Source organism: Saccopteryx leptura, chromosome 7 (genome assembly GCF_036850995.1).
Source record: "Saccopteryx leptura isolate mSacLep1 chromosome 7, mSacLep1_pri_phased_curated, whole genome shotgun sequence".
NCBI lineage: Eukaryota > Metazoa > Chordata > Mammalia > Chiroptera > Emballonuridae > Saccopteryx > Saccopteryx leptura.
The window spans coordinates 121,182,262-121,202,003 of NC_089509.1; the positions used below are offsets into that span (position 1 = coordinate 121,182,262).

At 54.4% G+C, this 19,742-nt stretch overlaps 1 protein-coding gene across 4 annotated transcripts in view; it reads left to right on the top strand.

The window, feature by feature from the left end:
• FARP2 (FERM, ARH/RhoGEF and pleckstrin domain protein 2) overlaps window positions 1-19,742 on the top strand; it is a 98,576-nt gene that overhangs the window by 75,327 nt on the left and 3,507 nt on the right. For 2 of the 4 annotated variants that reach the window (XM_066345841.1, XM_066345840.1), the window contains exons 15-22: window positions 2,418-2,507; window positions 3,244-3,377; window positions 3,751-3,826; window positions 4,799-5,036; window positions 8,243-8,373; window positions 13,863-13,931; window positions 14,408-14,497; window positions 19,414-19,721. In XM_066345841.1, the coding sequence (XP_066201938.1) occupies window positions 2,418-2,507; window positions 3,244-3,377; window positions 3,751-3,826; window positions 4,799-5,036; window positions 8,243-8,373; window positions 13,863-13,931; window positions 14,408-14,497; window positions 19,414-19,721 (1,136 nt within the window). The remainder of the gene's footprint in view (window positions 1-2,417; window positions 2,508-3,243; window positions 3,378-3,750; window positions 3,827-4,798; window positions 5,037-8,242; window positions 8,374-13,862; window positions 13,932-14,407; window positions 14,498-19,413; window positions 19,722-19,742) is intronic. The other 2 variants (XM_066345842.1, XM_066345843.1) reach the window with 2 other exon arrangements.

Here is a 19,742-nt window from a genome sequence, read left to right on the forward strand (position 1 = left end):
CAAAGAGCATGTTGTGTTGGGGCCACCTGAGGTGCCTCCGCAGCAGCTGCAGCCCTCCCAAGGACGAAGGCCTCCGGGCAGACACCGTCCTTGTACCCCAGGGCAGAAGGCCTGCTGACCTAAGGTGTGCGTGTGGACTGGTTTCCGGCCTCCATCCCCCATTGTGGTCAGTGCTTTGCAGCCAGTGGCCGGCCCCCAGGCCTCCCTCTCGGCCTTGTAGCTTTGGTGCCATGACAAAAATGGTTCGGAGGAAAGCTGTTTAAAAAACTAAATTTTAATTTGTTACTTGCTGTATTAATAGAATAGTTGATCTTTAAGTAGTTCTGTAGGGTAATGACCCCTGATACCTGATGGTAAGAGGGCTAATGGTGGTGGCTGTGGCCTTCATCATCTAGACCAGGCCTCTGAGCAAAGGGACCTGTTGGTCAGCGTACACTGGAAACGGTCAGCCCAGCTCCACAGCCCTGCCGTCCACAACCATTCAGCTCCTGGCATCTCCCTGTCTCTCCCTAGTGGTGCCTGTGACATTAACGTGATTCCATCCGTGAGCTGTGGTGGTCATGCTTCTGAGGGTCTCTGACCCCCACCCCAGGGGAGAGGACCTGGTCTAGAACCTCGGGTGACCTGAGGCTGGCACTAGGGGTTAGAGGAGGACCCCAAGCGAAGTGCGGGCAGTTAGGAAGCCCCAGGCTGACCGTTGCAGGCTGCTTGGCTGCGTGGGGCTGAGCCTCCCAGACCATGGACGTGGTCTGCTCAGGGCCAGCTCTGACCCCACAGAACTCACTGGTTGTATGAAGCTCAGAGATACATTTCAAAGAGCTCTTACTCAACCTGGATTTGAAAGTCATTTTTTGATAGCATGACACCCAGAAAGAAGTGGAAGATCATGAAGGTTGGAAAGGTGACCTGCTCTCCTGTGGATAGGAGGACCAGAGCCCCAGGGACTAGGGGTCAGCCTCCCAGTAGATGCAACCAGGACAGAGCATCCTGTGACCACAGAGCAGGCTCACTCGCAACTCCAGCTGAGTGGCTATCGGTTATTTGTAAAAAATGGACGTGGGAAGCCACCAGCAGACCTGTCCCACGTGACAAGGACGGAGGGCAGGATATGGGCTCTGAAGGGCGCTGAGCAAGTGGAGTGTCCCCAGGGGGCCAGAGTGCACGCCCAGCAGGCCAGTTGCATTGTGGGCTCCAGGGCTCAAGAAGAAAGTACCTTTGTTATCTCTGCAAGCATTGTCACCTCTCCTCTAAACTTCACCTAGGGGAGGGGCACAGGGATGAAGGCGTGGACCCCAAAGCATCAGCCTCGGGCCCAGCCTCCCCTGTTCATTGGCACCTAAAGCACATCAGCTCCCCAGGTGCAAACTGCACTCCACCTTCCTCCCCAGACCTGACCCCTGCAGGCTTCAGTGGCCTTTTCCCTTGGCTTGGGCCCAAAACTGAAGTCATCCTCGCTCCCTTGGTCCCTTGCACCTCCGCCCACACCAAACTGTCATTTCCCTCCCTTGCTGACCCACCAGGGCGGGAAGAGGGCTGAGGAGCCCCGGCCCCTCCCAGCCTTCCCCACCAGTAACCATCTTGCCCATCTCCTTCCCATCCCTTGTCCTTGACCTGTCTCCCAGCTGCCAGCTCCACCCTCTCTAGCAGGCAGCCTGTGTCCTCCCTGGAGGCTGCGGCTGCCCCACCTCCTGCTCTGCTTTGTGCCCGGAGCACTTCTCTGCTTTCCTGGGTGACGGACGCCCCATTAGCCTGTGCAGGGAGAGAGCAGGACTGGGCAAGGATGGAGGAGCTCGTGCAGCCTGAGCTCGAGGCTCTGCTTTGCCAGGTGCTGAGGACTGGGCGTGGCGAGGCCCGGGTTCCCAGGGGTACAGGGCGACCCTTCCCGCTCCTGAGGGTCCTGTCATTGCTAACTTGCCTGCTGGCCCTGCAGAGACCCTGATTGGAATTCTGGAGCTCCAGGGCCAGACCATCTCTGCCCCTGCACTCGAAGTGAAGTGTGCTGGCCACCTAGTGCTCTAACATACAGCACAGTTAGAATGTGCACTTGGCAGCTTAATGACTCTCTGTGAGTTAGGCTCAATCGTTTATAATCATATATGCACATATACACACTCGAGTGTCTGTGTGTTCTCCCGTTACACCCCGGCAGTGATAACTAAGCAGTCATTTCATCCCAAAACGAACCCTAAGCTTCAATATCTGTTGAAACAGCAATTCTTTTCTCAGATACATAATATAAAATGAGAAAAACATGTGAAGGAGATAAAACTGGGCTTTAATTTTTACTCGGAAGGAAATGCCTTCAGGGATTGTGAAGGGGAGCTGTCGATGATGTTAACTTCGGCAGGAGAAAGCGAGTGTCACTGTTGTCACTGACATGGCCAGCAGACACCTGCTCACTGTCGGCCTTCTTGCAGAGCACGGGCGTGGACGAGGCCTACTTCATAGCAAAGGAGATTCTCGCTACAGAACGGACGTACCTGAAGGATTTAGAAGTTATTACCGTGGTATGAAAACTAAGTCCTTAATTACATATTTTCTTTTTATTTTTTTTAGATTTTGAGAGTACATTCATTACCATCTAGGAAGGACTTAGGCGAGAAGGAGCAACAGGAGGGCCTAGGTGGGGCTGCTTCAGCTTTTAGAAACAGAAGAAGGGAGTGGGCCGTGCTGGGCTGCATGAGCTCTGAAGTAAGAGCCACAGTGACAGAAGTGAGCCCAGGTGGGGCGCTGTCAGCTCACTGCAGTCAGAGGAAAAGGGGGCCTTGGGGTCAGGCTCAGGGTGAGCCCAGGACTGGTTGCTGTGCCTGCTGCTCTTGTTGCAAGGCTTGTGGGGATCCTTGGAATTTAGGAGAAAGAGAGCAAAGGTGCATGCCTGAGGGAGAACACACCATTTTATTTTAATATTTCCTCATTCTAAACCAGAGACAGAAGAATCCGGCTAAGGAATAGCTCTCAGCTGTCATGAGAGCTACAGGCATATGCTCTGTGAAGGAACATTTGCAGGCTTAAAGCATGTCTACAGTTAGAACATCGGGTCTAGCTTTTGTAAAACTGGGACTGCATCTATTTGAAGCTTTTCATCCAGAATCATTCTCTTATATTGTGAAAATTTGGTGGTTAAGAGAACAGCCATAGCACTGGACTGAGCTGTCCTCAGGGAGACTCGGCCAGTGCTGGGTGTCCTGTGACCACACACCCTCAGGGGCGAGATCCCTCAGTCACCCCGAGCTCTTCCTGCAGTGGTTCCGCAGTGCCGTGGTCAAGGAGGACGCCATGCCTGCCGACCTGATGGCCCTGCTCTTCTCCAACATAGACCCCATCTACGAGTTCCACAGAGGCTTCCTGCGGGAGGTGGAGCAGAGGCTGGCACTCTGGTAATGGCCCGCCCCACAGCAGACCCCACACGGTAGACGGGGCCCCTACACCGCATACATGGCCCCGCCCTGCCCACATAGGGCCCCACCCCACACATACATGGCCCCTAGACCCTGCTCGCGCGCGTGCACACACACACACACACACACACACACACACACACACACACACACACACACACACACAGCCCCGCAGGCCCCGCCCCATGCATGGCCCCGCCCCTATGTACAGGCCCCGCCCCTCACACAGCTCCGCCCCCCGTGCATAGCCCCACCCAGCACCTATTGCTGTCCAGGCTGTGACGAGGGCGGTGGTCACAGCGAGGCTGGTGAGCTTCCGCATGTTGTGATCGTGTCTGTCCTTCTGCTCCAGGGACGGACCTTCCAGCGCCGCAGGCGGCCATCAGCGCATCGGGGACATCCTGCTCAGGAACCTGCGGCAGCTGCAGGTGGGTGCGCCCGTGGGTGCCCAAGACAGGACTCGCCTTCGCACTGTGCCCCTGAGGCGTGTCCCTCGGGACCGTGTCCTCTTTCCAGCGGCGCTTCTGTCGCAGGAGCATTCCAGTCAGAACAGCGACCACGCCCGTTGTCCACCTCGCCACCCGGTTCCTGGGGGGACAGTGTCTCCTCGGGACAGCACCCTCCTCAGACCACTCCTTCCCGACGCTTGTCCTTCGTGACCACGGGCAGCACGGGGCGGTGTGGGTGCATCTCGGGAGGGCCGGTGTCACTGCTCGGGCCCCGCCTGTCTGCTGTCCACGGGCCTGGGGACCCAGCTGTGTCCCGTGCTGGTGGCTACCTGCCCAGATCTCAGGTCATCTGCCATGTTCATTTAAACAAACGGCCTTAATGTCCGGAACCTTCTATAGGTAGGGGAGAGCTGAGGGTCCTGACGGGGAGACCCCGCACGCATCCCAGTGTGTGCACTGTGCGGCCACGACTCAGGGGTCACTATTTCCTCTCTGGGGACGCCACCGCCCGCGCTCCGCTCCGGGCCTGGGGAGAGCCGGCTCAGACTGGTCCCCTCCCTGCCCAGAGCTGGCTCGCTGTGTCCCGTGAGGGAGCCACAGCCCTCGGCCGCGGCTCCCCGTCTATAAAGCAGAGGTGAGGCCCCCATGCCCTCACCGCGACCAGGCGAGGTTGGTTCGCAGTGGCGTGGGGACAGCGGTGGACAAGCCCTGCGCCCCGTCTGGAACGGCTTTGGTTCGGGTGGAGTCTGATGGGGCAGGACGAGCTCCGTGGCGGCTGCAAAGCCCCAGCTGAGCGCCCCTGGGCCACTTTCATCTGTTCTACCCACTGGGACTTCCAGCAAGTGTGTGACATCCACCCTGGGAGTGCCCTCAGGACAGACAGGCTGCCCACCAGCTGGACACCCTCTCCCAGGCCCCAAGCCTAAAGGGCCCCTGTTTGTACTTGAACAGCAGTTCACTGGCTACTTCCAAAGGCACGACGAGGTCCTCACGGAGCTGGAGCGGGCGACAAAGCGCTCCAGGAAGCTGGAGACGGTGTACAGAGAGTTCGAGCTCCAGAAGGTCTGCTACCTGCCCCTGAACTCGTTCCTGCTGAAGCCCATCCAGCGGCTGGGGCACTACCGCCTGCTGCTCAGGCGGCTGTGTGCCTTCTGCTCGCCCGGGCACCGGGACCACGCCGACTGCCGTGGTGAGTGGGCTGTCAGGGCTCTGTGGTGCGTGGGCCAGGGTGGCCTTGGCAAGCCCGAGGCTTTGACTCTCTTACTTGGGAAGGGCAGAAGGGCGAGTCCGCAGTGGTCAGAGCTAGCCACTGCCCACTCCTCCCATCCAGCTGATGGAGACCAGCAGGCCCTTGTCTGAGCAGCTGGAATGCCCCTTCAGCTCCACCACCCAGGGCAGGACCCATCTCTGCTTTTGTCTGAGCAGAAAGTGAAAGACTCCCATTGTCCTAGAGGGGTCACAAGGCGTGGACACTATGACCAAGGCAGAGCCCCCACAAGTGCCCTGGGGGTAGAGTGACCCCCAGAGTTACCTGCTACCTGTAGGCATTTCTGTCCTAAAAATCTTGGGTTCTAAAACTTCAAAGTCCAGGTGGCCTGTTAGAAGTTTCTGACATAGATGAACTTGATCACCTTTTATTTGTGTTAAAGGAGCAAAGGAATAAACCCTGGCCTCTTGAACCTACAGTATGACTTCTAGTTGTGGGATAAAGTCAGTGCGGGCAGTTACTGTCCATTGGAAGGTTTTACAAGGAAGTTCACTGTCGTTAGAAGTAAAGATGAAAGAGGAGGATTCCTTCCAGCTGGTCTCCCCCAGTCATAAGAGGATGTAAATAAGGTTCTTCTGGTGGATGAGAAACAAAACAGGTCATGCCACGTGGACAGGTCTCTTCTCCTTCATCCTAAAAGCAAGTGTTTCGTGTTTGCTGAAACGAAAAACAAAATTGTCAGAAAAGCTCCCAAGCATTTTCAGGGAAATAAAAAAAATGTAGCACATTTAAAATGCTACTGAATATCAACCTTCTGAAGTGGGAGGTGGCGGTGGGGGGGCAGGGGGGCTTTCTGCCTGATGAAAGTGCTGGCAGAGGCTGTTTCTCTTTTCCTGAGATACACACAGAGCCCCCAGGTGGGTGCCATATCTGAGTTTCCATCAACCTGGATCACACTGAGACAGGCACTCCCAGTGTGTGGGCCCACCCAGAGTGTTTGCAGTGGCTTTTCTGTTTTGTGTAGAGAAAGGGAGAGCGAGAAAAGCATCAGCTCGTTGTGCCACTCAGTTCCATTTAGTTGTGCGCTCATTGATTGCCTCTCACATGTGCCCTGATCAGGGATCAAACCTGCAATTTTGGTGCACAGGGACGATGCTTTATCCACTGAGCCACCTGGCCAAGAAGAGCAAATCTTTGCAGCAAGAGAAGAGCAGTCAGCTCCCTACAAGGGAGCTCCCGTAAGACTGTCAGCTGATTTCTCAACAGAAACTTTGCAGCCCGGGAGGGAGGGGCAAGAAGTATTCGAAATGGTGAAAAGCCAGGACCTACAACCAAGATGACTCTACCCAGAAAAACTATCGTTTCGAATCAAAGGACAAATAAAAAGCTTCCAGACAAGAAAAAGCTAAAAAAGTTCATCACCACCAAACCAAGTATTAGATGAAATGTTAATGGGTCTTCTTTAAAAAAAGTAAAAAATAGAGATAAAAAATATGAACAATAAAATGGCAATAAGTACATATTTATCAACAAATGAATCTAAAAGACAAACAAGCAGAACAGAAACAGACTCATAGTTACAGAGAACATTTTGACCGTTGCCAGATGGGAGGTGGGCTGGGGGGTGAGAAAAGTGAGGGGACTAAGAAGCACAAATTGGTTGTTACAGAGTAGTCGTGGGGACGCCAAGTACAGCATTGGGAACAGTCAGTAACGTTCTAACACTGCATGGTGTCAGGTGGGTATGAGACTTGTCAGGGTGATCACTTAGTAACTTATATGATGTCTAATCTCTGTGAAACAAATATAACATATGTTAACTATAATTAAAAATAAATGAGAGCCTGACCTGTGGTGGCGCAGTGGATAAAGCGTCAACCTGGAAATGCTGAGGTCGCCGGTTCAAAACCCTGGGCTTGCCTGGTCAAGGCACATATGGGAGTTGATGCTTCCAGCTCCTCCCCCCTTCTCTCTCTGTCTCTCCCTCTCCTCTCTAAAGATAAATAAATTAAAAATAAATAAATAAATAAGAGCCTGACCAGGCGGTGGCGCAGTAGATGGAGCATCGGACTAGAATGCAGAGGACCCAGATTCGAGACCCCGAGGTCGCCAGCTTGAGCGCGGGCTCATCTGGTTTGAGCAAAGCTCACCAGCTTGGACCCAAGGTTGCTGGCTTGAGCGAGGGGTTACTCAGTCTGCTGTAGCCCCACGGTCAAGGCACATATGAGAAAGCAATCAATGAACAACTAAAGTGTCGCAACGAAAAACTGATGATTAATGCTTCTCATCTCTCTCTGTTCCTGTCTATCTGTCCCTGTCTATCCCTCTCTTTGTCTCTGTAATAAAAATAAATAAATGATAAAGAAAAAGATTAGCATCTGTGACTCCATTCAAAGAGAAAATTACAAATGCTTTGAGGGTGCAAATGATTTAGAATTTAAACCACAGGAAATGATTTCCCCTAAAGAACAAAGACTGCTTTGCCCTGGCCGGTTGGCTCAGTGGTAGAGCATTGGCCTGGCGTGCAGAAGTCCCAGGTTCGATTCCCGGCCAGGGCACACAGGAGAAGCGCCCATCTGCTTCTCCACCCCTCCCCCTCTCCTTCCTCTCTGTCTCTCTCTTCCCCTCCCGCAGCCGAGGCTCCATTGGAGCAAAGATGGCCGGGGCACTGGGGATGGTTCCTTGGCCTCTGCCCCAGGCGCTAGAGTGGCTCTGGTCTGGTCACAACAGAGCGACGCCCAGGATGGGCAGAGCATCGCCCCCTGGTGGGCGTGCCGGGTGGATCCCGGTCGGGCGCATGCGGGAGTCTGTCTGACTGTCTCTCCCCGTTTCCAGCTTCAGAAAAATACAAAAAAAAAAAAAAAAAAAAAAAAAAAAAGAACAAAGACTGCTTTGCCCATTACATTAGTTATTTACAAAGAGTGTTCTTTTTCTTGACCACCCTGAGGTCTGGCTTGTCAACAGTCCGGGCTGAACAAATCCATCTTTCGGGTCATCTGCAGGAATCCACTTACCGTGCCTGGCAGTTGAAAACCATGGGTGGAGTTTGAGTAGAATGTTCCTTGAATAGAAAACTGCTTTTTGAAATGCCAGTCCCTGTCACAAAGTGGTGGGTGAAGGCAAGTTTTTCTGTGCCGCCACCAGCCCAGTCCGCCTGGGCGCCTGTCCTGAGGGTTCTCTTCCCACAGACGCCCTCCAGGTCATCACGGAGGTGACCTCCACGCTCCAGCACAGCCTTGTCCGGCTGGAGAACCTCCAGAAACTGACGGAGCTGCAGCGGGACTTGATCGGCATCGAGAACCTCATCGCTCCGGGCAGGGTGAGGGACTGCGGAAGGTTTTTGAGCTGCTTGGGTCATTGTTTTTGTTGAGATATAATTCACAGACCGCAGGATTCACCCTTCCAGAGTGTGCGACCAGCAGTTTTTGGTGTATTTGCAAGGTTGTGCATCCATCACCTCTATCTAATTCCAGAACCCTTTCACCCCACCAGAAAGAACCCCCAGACCTGTTAGCAGTCACCCCCATCCCTTTCCCGGGTCCCTGGCAGCTGCTAACCTGCTTGCTGTCTCTGGGTTTACGGATTCTAGACCTGTCTTATAAAGAGTCTTACAGTACGTGGCCTCTGTCCAGCCTCTTTCCCTCCGTGCCGTGTTCTCACGGTCTGCCCATGTGGTAGCATGTCAGTACTTTCTTACCTCCGGTGGCCGCAGAGTACTCCAGTCTCTGGACACATGGCATTCTGCTTGTCCTGCTGGTGGACATCGGCTGGTTGTCACCTTCTGGCTACTCTAACTAATGCTACTGTGAATACCTGTGTATAGGTCCTGTGTGGACAAGAGTTTTCCGTTCTCCTGGGTGGAGGCACGGAATTCCTGGGTCCTCGGTGATTCTGTGTTGGACGTTTGGAGGAACTGCCATACACTTCCATAGTGACTGCACCATGTTCCATTCCCACCAGGAGTGTATGAAGAATGTGAGAGAATGTCTCCATGTTTTCTGTCTTTCTGGCTCTTGCCATCTGATGATATGTCATGGCATCATGTTGTAGTTTTGGTCTGTGGTTCCCTGACTGCTCATGTCAAGCCTTTTTCATATGCTTATTGGCCACAGTAATGCCTTTTTTTTGAGAAATGCCTTTTCAGACCCTTTGCTTACCTTTTCATTTGGTTGTTTATATTGTGTGTGTGTGTGTGAGAGAGAGAGAGAGAGACAAAGAGAGACAGAGAAAGTCAGAGAGAGGGATTAGGACAGACAGAAATGGAGATGAGAAGCATTAATTCTTCATTGTGGCCTCTTAATTGATTGCTTTCTCATATGTGCATTGATGGGGGGGGGGCTATAGCAGACCGAGTGACCCCCTTGCTCAAGCCAGTGACCTTGGACTTCAAGCCAGCGACCTTTGGGCTCAAGCCAGCAACCATGAGGTCATGTCTATGATCCCACACTCAAGCTGGCAACCCTGTGCTCAAGCTGATGAGCCTGCGCTCAAGCTGGCAACCTCAGGGTCTCGAACCTGGGTCCTCTGCATCCCAGTCTGACGCTCTATCCACTGCACCACCACCTGGTCAGGCTGGGTTGTTTATATTTTAATTTCAGTTGTGAGATTCTTTTTTGTTGTTTTTTGTTTGTTTGTTTTTTGTTTTTCAGAGGCAGAGAGTGAGTCAGAGAGGGATAGACAGGGACAGACAGGAACGGAGAGAGATGAGAAGCATCAATCATTAGTTTTTCATTGTGCGTTGCAACACCTTAGTTGTTCATTGATTGCTTTCTCATATGTGCCTTGACCACGGGCCTTCAGCAGACTGAGTAACCCCTTGCTCGAGCCAGCAACCTTGGGTCCAAGCTGATGAGCTTTTGCTCAAACCAGATGAACCCATGCTCAAGCTGGCGACCTCAGGGTCTCTAACCTGGATCCTCTGCATCCCAGTCCGACGCTCTATCCACTGCGCCACCGCCTGGTCAGGCAGCTGTGAGATTCTTTATCTGCTGTGGATACCAGAACCTCACCAGAATATGACGTACAGATATATTCTCCCATCTTGTTGCCTGTCTTTTCTCTTACCTGACGTTACCATTTACAACACAAAAGTTTTTAATTTTGATGAAGTTCAATTTATCTGTTTTTTTCTTTGGTTGTTGTACATGAGGTGTCATAGCTAAGAAAGCATCGCTTAATCCAAGGTGTAAAGATTTACCCTTGTTTCCTTCTACAAGTTGTTTTTTTTTATTGATTTTAATTTATTGTGTTTACATAGATTCTAGTGTTGCCCCGAATGCATCCCCCTCCCCCGTATTCCCCTCAACATCTCCTTTGCCCCCCTCCCCATAGCGCCCTCCCCCTTCTACAGGTTTCTATATGTGTTAGCTCTTACCTTTATATCTGATCCATTTTGAATTCATTTGTATGTGTTGTGAGGTACGGCCCAACCTCATTCTTTTCCTTATGGATGTCCAGTTGTCCCGGCACCATTTGCGTTTACTTCTGGACTCTCGGCTCCATCCGCTGTGTCCGTGTCCACTGGGCTGCTTGCTTTCCGTCACAAATGCCTTTTGCTTTGAGCTCAGCGCTGTCAGCGTAAGGAAGCCGCTGGTGCGTTGCCTGGGGCGTTTCCTGCCTCAACCCCAGCGCACGTGTGACGGGGTGTGGGTGTGGGTGTGCAAACCATGTCACGTGTGACGGGGTGTGGGTGTGCAAACCATATCACGTGTGACGGAGTGTGGGTGTGAGCGTGGGTGTGCAAACCATGTCACGTGTGACGGGGTGTGGGTGTGCAAACCATATCACGTGTGACGGGGTGTGGGTGTGGGTGTGCAAACCATGTCACGTGTGACGGGGTGTGGGTGTGCGTGTGCAAACCATGCCACGTGTGACGGGGTGTGGGTGTGCGTGTGCAAACCATGTCACGTGTGGGGGTGTGGGTATGCGTGGTGAGTATGGGTGTGCAAACCATGTCACGTGTGACGGGGTGTGGGTGTGCAAACCATATCACGTGTGACGGGGTGTGGGTGTGCGTGTGCGAACCATGTCACGTGTGACGGGGTGTGGGTGTGCGTGTGCAAACCATGCCACGTGTGGGGGTGTGGGTGTGGGGGTGCGTGTGCAAACCATGTCACGTGTGGGGGTGTGGGGTGGGGGTGCGTGTGCAAACCATGTCACGTGTGGGGGTGTGGGTGGGTGTGCGTGTGCAAACCATGTCACGTGTGGGGGTGTGGGTGGGTGTGCGTGTGCAAACCATGCCACGTGTGGGGGTGTGGGGGTGGGGTGCGTGTGCAAACCATGTCACGTGTGGGGGTGTGGGGTGGGTGTGCGTGTGCAAACCATGTCACGTGTGGGGGTGTGGGTGGGTGTGCGTGTGCAAACCATGTCACGTGTGGGGGTGTGGGTGGGTGTGCGTGTGCAAACCATATCACGTGTGGGGGTGTGGGTGGGTGTGCGTGTGCAAACCATATCACGTGTGGGGGTGTGGGTGGGTGTGCGTGTGCAAACCATATCACGTGTGACGGAGTGTGGGTGTGGGTGTGCGTGTGCGAACCATGTCACGTGTGACGGGGTGTGGGTGTGCGTGTGCAAACCATGCCACGTGTGGGGGTGTGGGTGTGGGTGTGCGTGTGCAAACCATGTCACATGTGGGGGTGTGGGGTGGGTGTGCGTGTGCAAACCATGTCACGTGTGGGGGTGTGGGTGGGTGTGCGTGTGCAAACCATATCGTGTGGGGGTGTGGGGTGGGGGTGCGTGTGCAAACCATGTCACATGTGGGGGTGTGGGTGGGTGTGCGTGTGCAAACCATGTCACGTGTGGGGGTGTGGGTATGCGTGGTGAGTGTGGGTGTGCAAACCATGTCACGTGTGACGGAGTGTGGGTGTGGGTGTGGGTGTGCAAACCATGTCACGTGTGACGGAGTGTGGGTGTGGGTGTGCAAACCTTGTCTCTGCCTCCGCCTGGGGAGGAGAAGGGACTGAGAACGGAGGACTGGGAGCTCAGAGAGACAGACTTGGCCTAAAGCAGCCAGGAGGTCCTGCCCTCCTGGACTTGGGGCTTCCAGGGCCAGGACAGCTTCATTTCCTGATTGTCCTTGGCCCTGTGGCTCACGTGGTGGCCCTGGGCGCGCCTGGGGGTCCCCAGGGCTCTCCTCACACATCATCATTTCTTCCAGTGCCTCCCCCAGGGTCTTAGAGTCGGTGGTCCCAGGGAACCTTCATTAAAGGGACAATAAACTAGAGTAGCCTCAGGAAGCAGCGGCCAGTGGGCTCTGGAGCCACGGCTGGAACGCAGGCTCTCGCTGGCCGCAGGGCCTGAGCCCCACCTCTCTCAGACGGAGGGTCCTGGGCTGGACAAGAGGACTGATGTCAGCCGCTCACCTGTGCCGTGCAGGAGTATGTGCCGTCAGAGAAGGGCCCACACCAGTGTCTCAGCAGAGGAACTCCAGAGCAAGGGTTGTTAACCAGGCAGGCAGTGGCTAACCAGAACACGGCACAGAGCAGCCTGAAGTATCCAGGGGCACACTCACTGTGCGGCCGTGCCCACGGAGGGCGGGCTGGGGCCGAGCTCGGTGGGGAGATGCCCGTGTGTCCGGGACGCACTCCCCTGGGGTGGGGGTGCTGCAGAGGGTCCCAGGGGGTGAGGCTGGCTCTGCGAGGGCGGGACTGCCTGCAGGCTGGACGGGCAGCTGCAGGAGGAGACCCCTGGTGCTCCGGTCTGGTGGGCCTGTCACCTTTAAGAGCAGCGCTGGTCTGTGACCCCAAGAGCAGGGGCAGGTGTGGCGTGAGAGCCAGACAAGGGCGTTGGCAGCCCCGTCTTGTAGGTCTGGCGGTCAGGAGGGCTGTCCTCTGGGTGTCCCCTCTGTGCCAGCTCAGCTCCTCTGGGAGCCACTGAGGCTGCACGCTTGCCGTGTCCTCGGGGCACGAAGCTTCTGCTGGTCTGAGAGGAACAGGCCTGTGCACCTGTCAGTAGCTCAGCTGGTAGAGCGGAGGACTGTAGGCCACGTCTGTGAAAGGAACAGGCAGTAAAGGGTCCCCAGAAGCCTTCGGCTTTGCCAAGACGCGCCGTTCCCAACATCAGCGCGGGTACCTGTGCCCTCAGCGGCAGGCGTGTGGGGCCAGGGACGCAGGCTCCCTGGGGGCCTCTGTGCTCGTCCTGGGTGTGGAGTGTGTCATGGGTGTGGAGTGTGTCATGGGTGAGGAGTGTCAGCATGTCCTTGGGGTCCTGGAGGCGGGGCCAGGCCCCGAGGGAGCCTCTTCCTGTGCAGTCCCTGCCCTCCTCTTCCCACAAAGACCTGGACGGCCCTGTGCAGCTCCAGCCCCACCAGCTCCTCCCTCTGGCTGCAGAGCCGGACGCCGTGCACGGTGGGAACCAGGTGTGCCCGCTCTCCTCCTCCAGCCCTCAGCTGCTCCCGCCTAGGTTTTCTCAAAGTGGGACTGCTGTCATTTCTGTCGCTGAGCCTTCCAGAAGCCTCTCAGTAATGGGCAGTGCCCTGGGCTTGACACGGCAGCCCTCCGCACAGCCGGCCCGGTGAGACCAGGCTCCGGTGCTCAGCAGACATTGGGGACTAGTTACCTGGCACACAGATGGGCCCTGGGTGGCCGAGAGGAACGGGCAGGAGTGAGGAAGACAGAAAGGCATGAAGGGCCCTTGGGCATCTGGGCAGGAGGGTGCTGTGGAAGTGCTGGACAGAGCCTGTGAGGGGGTCATCTAAGGGGCTCAGAGAAGCATACATGGTGACGTCAGCCTGGCCCGGCCCAGCCTGGCAGCATGCCCTCTGCTGAGGGGTCTGGGCCTGCACGAGGGGACCTCACGACTGTCTTTCAGGAGTTCATCCGGGAGGGCTGTCTCCACAAGCTCACCAGGAAGGGCCTGCAGCAGCGGATGTTCTTCCTGGTAGGTGGACGGTGGTTCTACAGGGGGCTGTGCCAACACTGGGCCAGGAGGGTGGCATCAAAGTCAGACAGGCACCAAGTGAGGGCCACATTCAGGCTCTGGGCCAGCTGCCCTCCTGACTGTGGGCCGTGGCCCATCCGCGGGATGAGCACAGCCAGCACAGAAGATCCCGCGTGCCTCTGGCCGCAGGATGTCCACTCTCGGCCTTGGCTCCCGGAGCTGCGGCCCTCAGTACGTCCCTGCCACCTGCTTTCCTTCACGCCCAGTTAGAGCCGGGCCACGGGGTCCTGGGCGAGGGCTGCCTGGCCCGGGACGCCTGCTGTTCCTGTGGTTACTAGTTACCTCTGGTCAGAAACAATTGTATGAATGGAATAAAAGTTCCCTTTTTTTGCCCTAAATCTCCAGCAAGCTGACATGGAGTTGAAGTTGGTCTGACAGTCAAGGTGCTGAAACCCTGTCACTTGTCTTTAACTCAGTTCTCAGATATGCTGCTGTACACAAGCAGAGGAGCCTCTGGAACCAGCCACTTCCGGATGCGGGGCCTCCTTCCGCTGCGGGGCATGCTGGTGAGTGCCCAGGCGCCCGCTGGCCCGTCTCCACCCCGTCGTGGTGACTGTCGGTGCTCAGACAGCGCCCCCTGCGGTCAGCACCAGCACTGCCAGGACAGGCCCCACTCAGCTTGGCCACCGGCCACCCCCAGGGCACCTCTGGGGGGAGATGTGATGACGGAGCCCAGGCAGGTGCTGGGGCCCCTCTGCTGCCGGAGGGCGGGGCTGGCAGTGGTTCTGAAAGAGAAAACTGAACCACCAGCTCTTAAGGTGTGAGTTTCTTATTTACGTTTTATTAGCTATTGATTTGAGAGAGAGAGAGAGGGAGAGGGAGAGGGAGAGGGAAGCATCGGTTTGTTGTTCCACTTACTCATTGGTTGACTCCTGTATGTGCCTTGACTGGGGGCAGAGCCCGCAGTCGGGTTGTGTGTGTGAGGACGACGGTCTCACCAACTGAGCTGCCCGTCACCCGTCCAGGGAGGACTGGGCAGTTTTCATGTCTTTGATTTGTATCAGCCTCTCTTAGACGGAAGGTTTGGTCCTTCGGGGCATCGTTAGTGAGTTCACGCGTGCACACAGCCCTGACACAGATACTGCCTCCTCTGGTGAGATGCAGTTCACGATGGGCCGGGGGGGGGGGGCTCCCTGTGAACGAGCCCTCGGCTTCTCCCCTCCGTGTCCCCTGTGAGGTCCTTGCAGTGAGTCTCTTGTGACCTTTGTTTCCCCTTTAGTCCATCTCCGCTCTTGTTGGGGGCCTGGGCCGTTAGGGGTCCTGCTGCCCCGGGAGCGCTCAGCGGCAACATGACACTGTAATGTCACTGACGAGCAGAAATTCTTCACTTTAATGTGATCCAGTGTGTTGGTGCCTCCTTTGTGGTCAGTGTCTTCTGTGGCCTCGCGAGGACAGTGTGAAGGCCGTGGAGAGCCCCTCACAGACACCCACGGGCCCTTCCTTTGCCCTGCAGTGTCAGTCGGCACTCATGGAGACTCTGTTTGGGGTCTGCCCTTGGCCCTGAGCATCTGACCACAGCGAGTGTCTGTCCCCGCCACCCCGCCAGGCCTCCATCCAGGTGTCTGTGCTTGGACTCCACACTCACGCTCTGCCCTGTCATGCGCAGCCCGCTGTCTCGATCTCTGCCGCTCAGAGCCACCTGCACCCCTGTCTTTGAGGGGTGCTCTTCCTGGCCCTCCCCACTCCTCCAGGCTTCTCTAGCTCCCAGCCAGGAGGGTTAGTGTGACAGCTGGAAGCAGACCCCCCCCCCCATTTTAAAGTGTATTTTTAGAAGTTACACTTTTCTTATAGAAAAAAAGTAACTGAAAACCAGTCACGACTCTGCTCCCAGCAGTCAGCGCTGTTGGCGTGCTGGACGCCCCCCTCCACGTGTGGATCGCTGCTTTCTGCCGCCACAGGGGACGCGCCTCTGCAAGCTGCTCTGTGCCCACCTCGTCTTGCTTAGCTTGTGTCCCCTCTGCCTCTCCCACCTCGCCGAGGGGGGGTCAGTCATGCTGATCCCCGACCTCACGCTCCAGCAGCAGCTAGCGTCCCAGAACTTGAGGAGACCCCGTCATACACCTCTCGACACAGCCTTAATCACGTCCTGGATAAACTCCAGAGCGCCTTGTCTGGGCCTGTGTGCCGTCCCCAGTTTCAGTGTTGCTGCTCCGTGGCTGGTGGGGCATTTGTAGCAGCGGACGTCCCACTGGCGACATCTGAGGCTGCACCTTCTGCGCAGCCCTGGGAAGCACAGGGGACGTTGGCGATGCGACTGGGTCCTTGTCACTCCCTCTAGAGCAGAGGTTAGTCACCTGTTTAAACCTACGCCCACTTCTGTATGTCTGTTAGTAGTAACATTTTCTAACCGCCCACCGGTTCCACAGTAAGGGTGATTTATAAAGTAGGGAAGTAACTTTACTTTATAAAATTTAAAAGCAGAGTTATAGCAAGTTAAAGCATATAATAATAATTACTTACCAAGTATTATATGTTGGATTTTCGCTAAGTTTGGCAGAATAAATCTTTATAAAACCACTTACTCTAGTTAAATCTTTTTATTTTTTGTATTTGTATTTTTATTTTTTGTATTTTTCCAAAGCTGGAAACGGGGAGAGACAGTCAGACAGACTCCCGCATGCGCCCGACCGGGATCCACCGGCACGCCCACCAGGGGGCGATGCTCTGCCCCTCAGGGGCGTCGCTCTATTGCGACCAGAGCCACTCTAGCGCCTGGGGCAGAGGCCAAGGAGCCATCCCCAGCGCCTGGGCCATCTTTGCTCCAATGGAGCCTCGGCTGCGGGAGGGGAAGAGAGAGACAGAGAGGAAGGAGAGGGGGAGGGGTGGAGAAGCAGATGGGCGCTTCTCCTGTGTGCCCTGGCTGGGAATCGAACCCGGGACCCCTTGCACGCCAGGCCGATGCTCTACCACTGAGCCAACCGGCCAGGGCTAAATCTTTTTATTTATACTTGGTTTGCTCTGCTACCACCCACCCTGAAAGCTGGAATGCCCACTAGGGGGCGGTAGGGACCAGGTTGACTACCACTGCTCTAAAGGCACCTGTGTGTCTGACACTCTGGTCTCCAGGCGTGTTAGCTTTTTTCTTTTTTTCCAGATTGATTTTAGAGGAAGGGAAAGAGAGACAGAAACATCCATTTGTTTCTGTGTGTCCCCTGACCAGGGATCGAACTGGCAACCTCTGTGCTTCAGGACAGTGCTCTACCCAACCGAGCTAGCCAGGGCTGTCTGTAGGCTTTCCTGTGCATTTGTGAAATGTTTATGAAGATATCAACTGACTGCACAGGTCAGGGATGCTTTTTCCAGTGAGGAACTCCAGTTCACTCTGCCTGCACTTTGGTTTATAGAATTGCCACCCAGCGGGGCAGGGACTGTGCCTGTCCTGCTCATAAAACAGCATCTGGCACATTCGTCTTGAGGGAGTGAATGCAGACATCTCTCCCTTCAGGGTTTCTGCCCTTGGTTTGGTGTGGGCTCAGAAAGTCCTTCCCATGCCAAGATTATGTTGTCTTCCTGTACATTTATGGCATTTCTCGTTCAGTTAATCTTCCTAAAATGCTGTCCTGGGTGTTATTAGATTGTATAACCTTTTCTACCCAGAGAGTTTCCGGTTGTTCGTCGGACCCATCCTTTTCTCCCTGATCTCAGAGGCTGCCTTTCCCACGTGAACAGCCCTCTGTTCCATGCATCAGTCCACACCTCTAATTCATGCTGTAACATGGGACCGTCGCTCTGGGGGAATACGTTTCATCCCTTATTTGTCCTCCTCTTAAAAAAGCTTTTGGCTATTCTCAACTATTCATTCTTCCAATAAATTCTGGAATCATTTGGACAAATTCCTTCAGAAAACACCACTGAGATTTCTACTGAAATTGCACTGCAGTCATGAGACAATGACGGGGATATGAGTCTGAGAAATGTGTCACTCTGCAGTTTTGCCGTGTGCACCTCAGAGCGCACCCACACTGACCTGGCCGGTCCAGCCCACCGCACACCGGGGCTGGGGTGCGGCCCATTGCTTCTGGGCTACAAGCCTGTACAGCAAGTTATTGTACTGAATAGCACAGGCCACTGTAACACAATGTTATCTGTGCAGCTAAACACAGAAAAGGTACTGTAATAATACAGTATAGAAGATAAAAGTAGGGGGTAAAAGGTGGTACACAGATAGGGCACAGACCATGCACGGAGCTCACAGGACTGGAAGGTGCTCAGGACAAGTCAGTGAGCGGGCAGGGAGTGGACGTGACGGCTAGGACATCACTGCACACAGCTGTGGACTGCAAACCCTGTGCACTCAGGCCACACTCAGATTATAGGGCAACACGAGATGAATCAGGCCCACGAGACAATGCTATCCAGAGACACAGTGAAGCAGCCGTGAGGCGGCCGCTGGCTCAACGCAGCTGCTGCTCTGCAGGGAACTGGTTTTTAATTCTAGGAGCACACTCTGAAAGGGACTGCGTAAACCAGTGGCGTGGTAATTTGTTACATACTTTTGTACAGCGGGCAGTAGTTCTGTTGATAACCTACTGCCCGCTGTGCACTCATAAGTAAGGTGCTGTGCTAGGATATTATGGCCACTGTGTCAATAGGCAATAAGAATTCTTCAGCTCCATTATCTTATGGGACCAGTCACATGTGCATCTGTTGTTGACAGAAATGTTATGCAGCCCTTAGCTGTAAAATGACCTATAACTTGGGGGGAAAGACTAGAACATCTTGACAACCTTCTCCTGCTGCCCACTGCTCGTGTTAATTTCAGATCTCTTATGTCCAGTGTAAGGCTCAGCGGCTGGTGTTCCCGCAGGCCCTGCACAGGGAAGCTGTGTGTTGTCAGGTGATCTGTGACTGACTGATCCTGGGGAAGGATGACACCTCCTGGCCTGAGAAAGATCACCTTGATCATGTTAATAGTTTTCTCCTGATTCTAAGAGACAGTATTAGAAATAACATGTTGGATTTAAGCAAAGGTGTCTTCAGCATTTGGAGATGATCACCGTCTTCCTTTTGACTTGGTATCTGCCCTTGCATTCCTAGAACAAGTTCACTTGGTCACAGGACAATTTCCAGTCTGCTTCTAGGGCTATGTAATACTTTTTTTTTTTTTTTTTTAAGATTTTATTTATTCATTATAGAGAGGGGAGAGAGAGAGAGAGAGAGAAGGGAGGAGCAGAAAGCATCAACTCCCATATGTGCCTTGACCAGGCAACCTCAGCGTTTCCAGGTACACTTTATCCACTGCGCCACAACAGGTCAGGCCGTAATACTTTATTTTGAAGTGACTTCATTTAGTCATTTATAACTGAGGTTACTATGTCTAGGCTTTTGACTCTTAGGTTTGGTACCAAGTTTATGAAATGATTTGTCCAACTCCCTTTTTAATGATAATGATCCACATTTTTTTCCTGTGCTTGATTTTCAGCTAATAGTGCTGGACCCACCGGTGAGTAGTTGGGTGCCCTGTGGCCCACAGCTCACCCAGCTGGGTGGCAGGTGCCATGGTTTGGGGACCCTCATGCTTCCCGTAGCCCCTTGTAGAGTCAGCGTAGACTTAGACAGTACAGAACTCTCACACCACTCGTGTTGTGCTTCAAAAGTTTGGTGTCAGCCAGCCCTGCTCCTGGTCGACTTCTTCTCCCGTCCACAGGTGGAAGAGAGCCAGAGTGAGTGGTCTGTGCCGCACTGTTTCACTATTTACGCAGCTCAGAAAACGATCGTGGTGGCAGCCAGGTAAGAGCCTTCACGCCTACA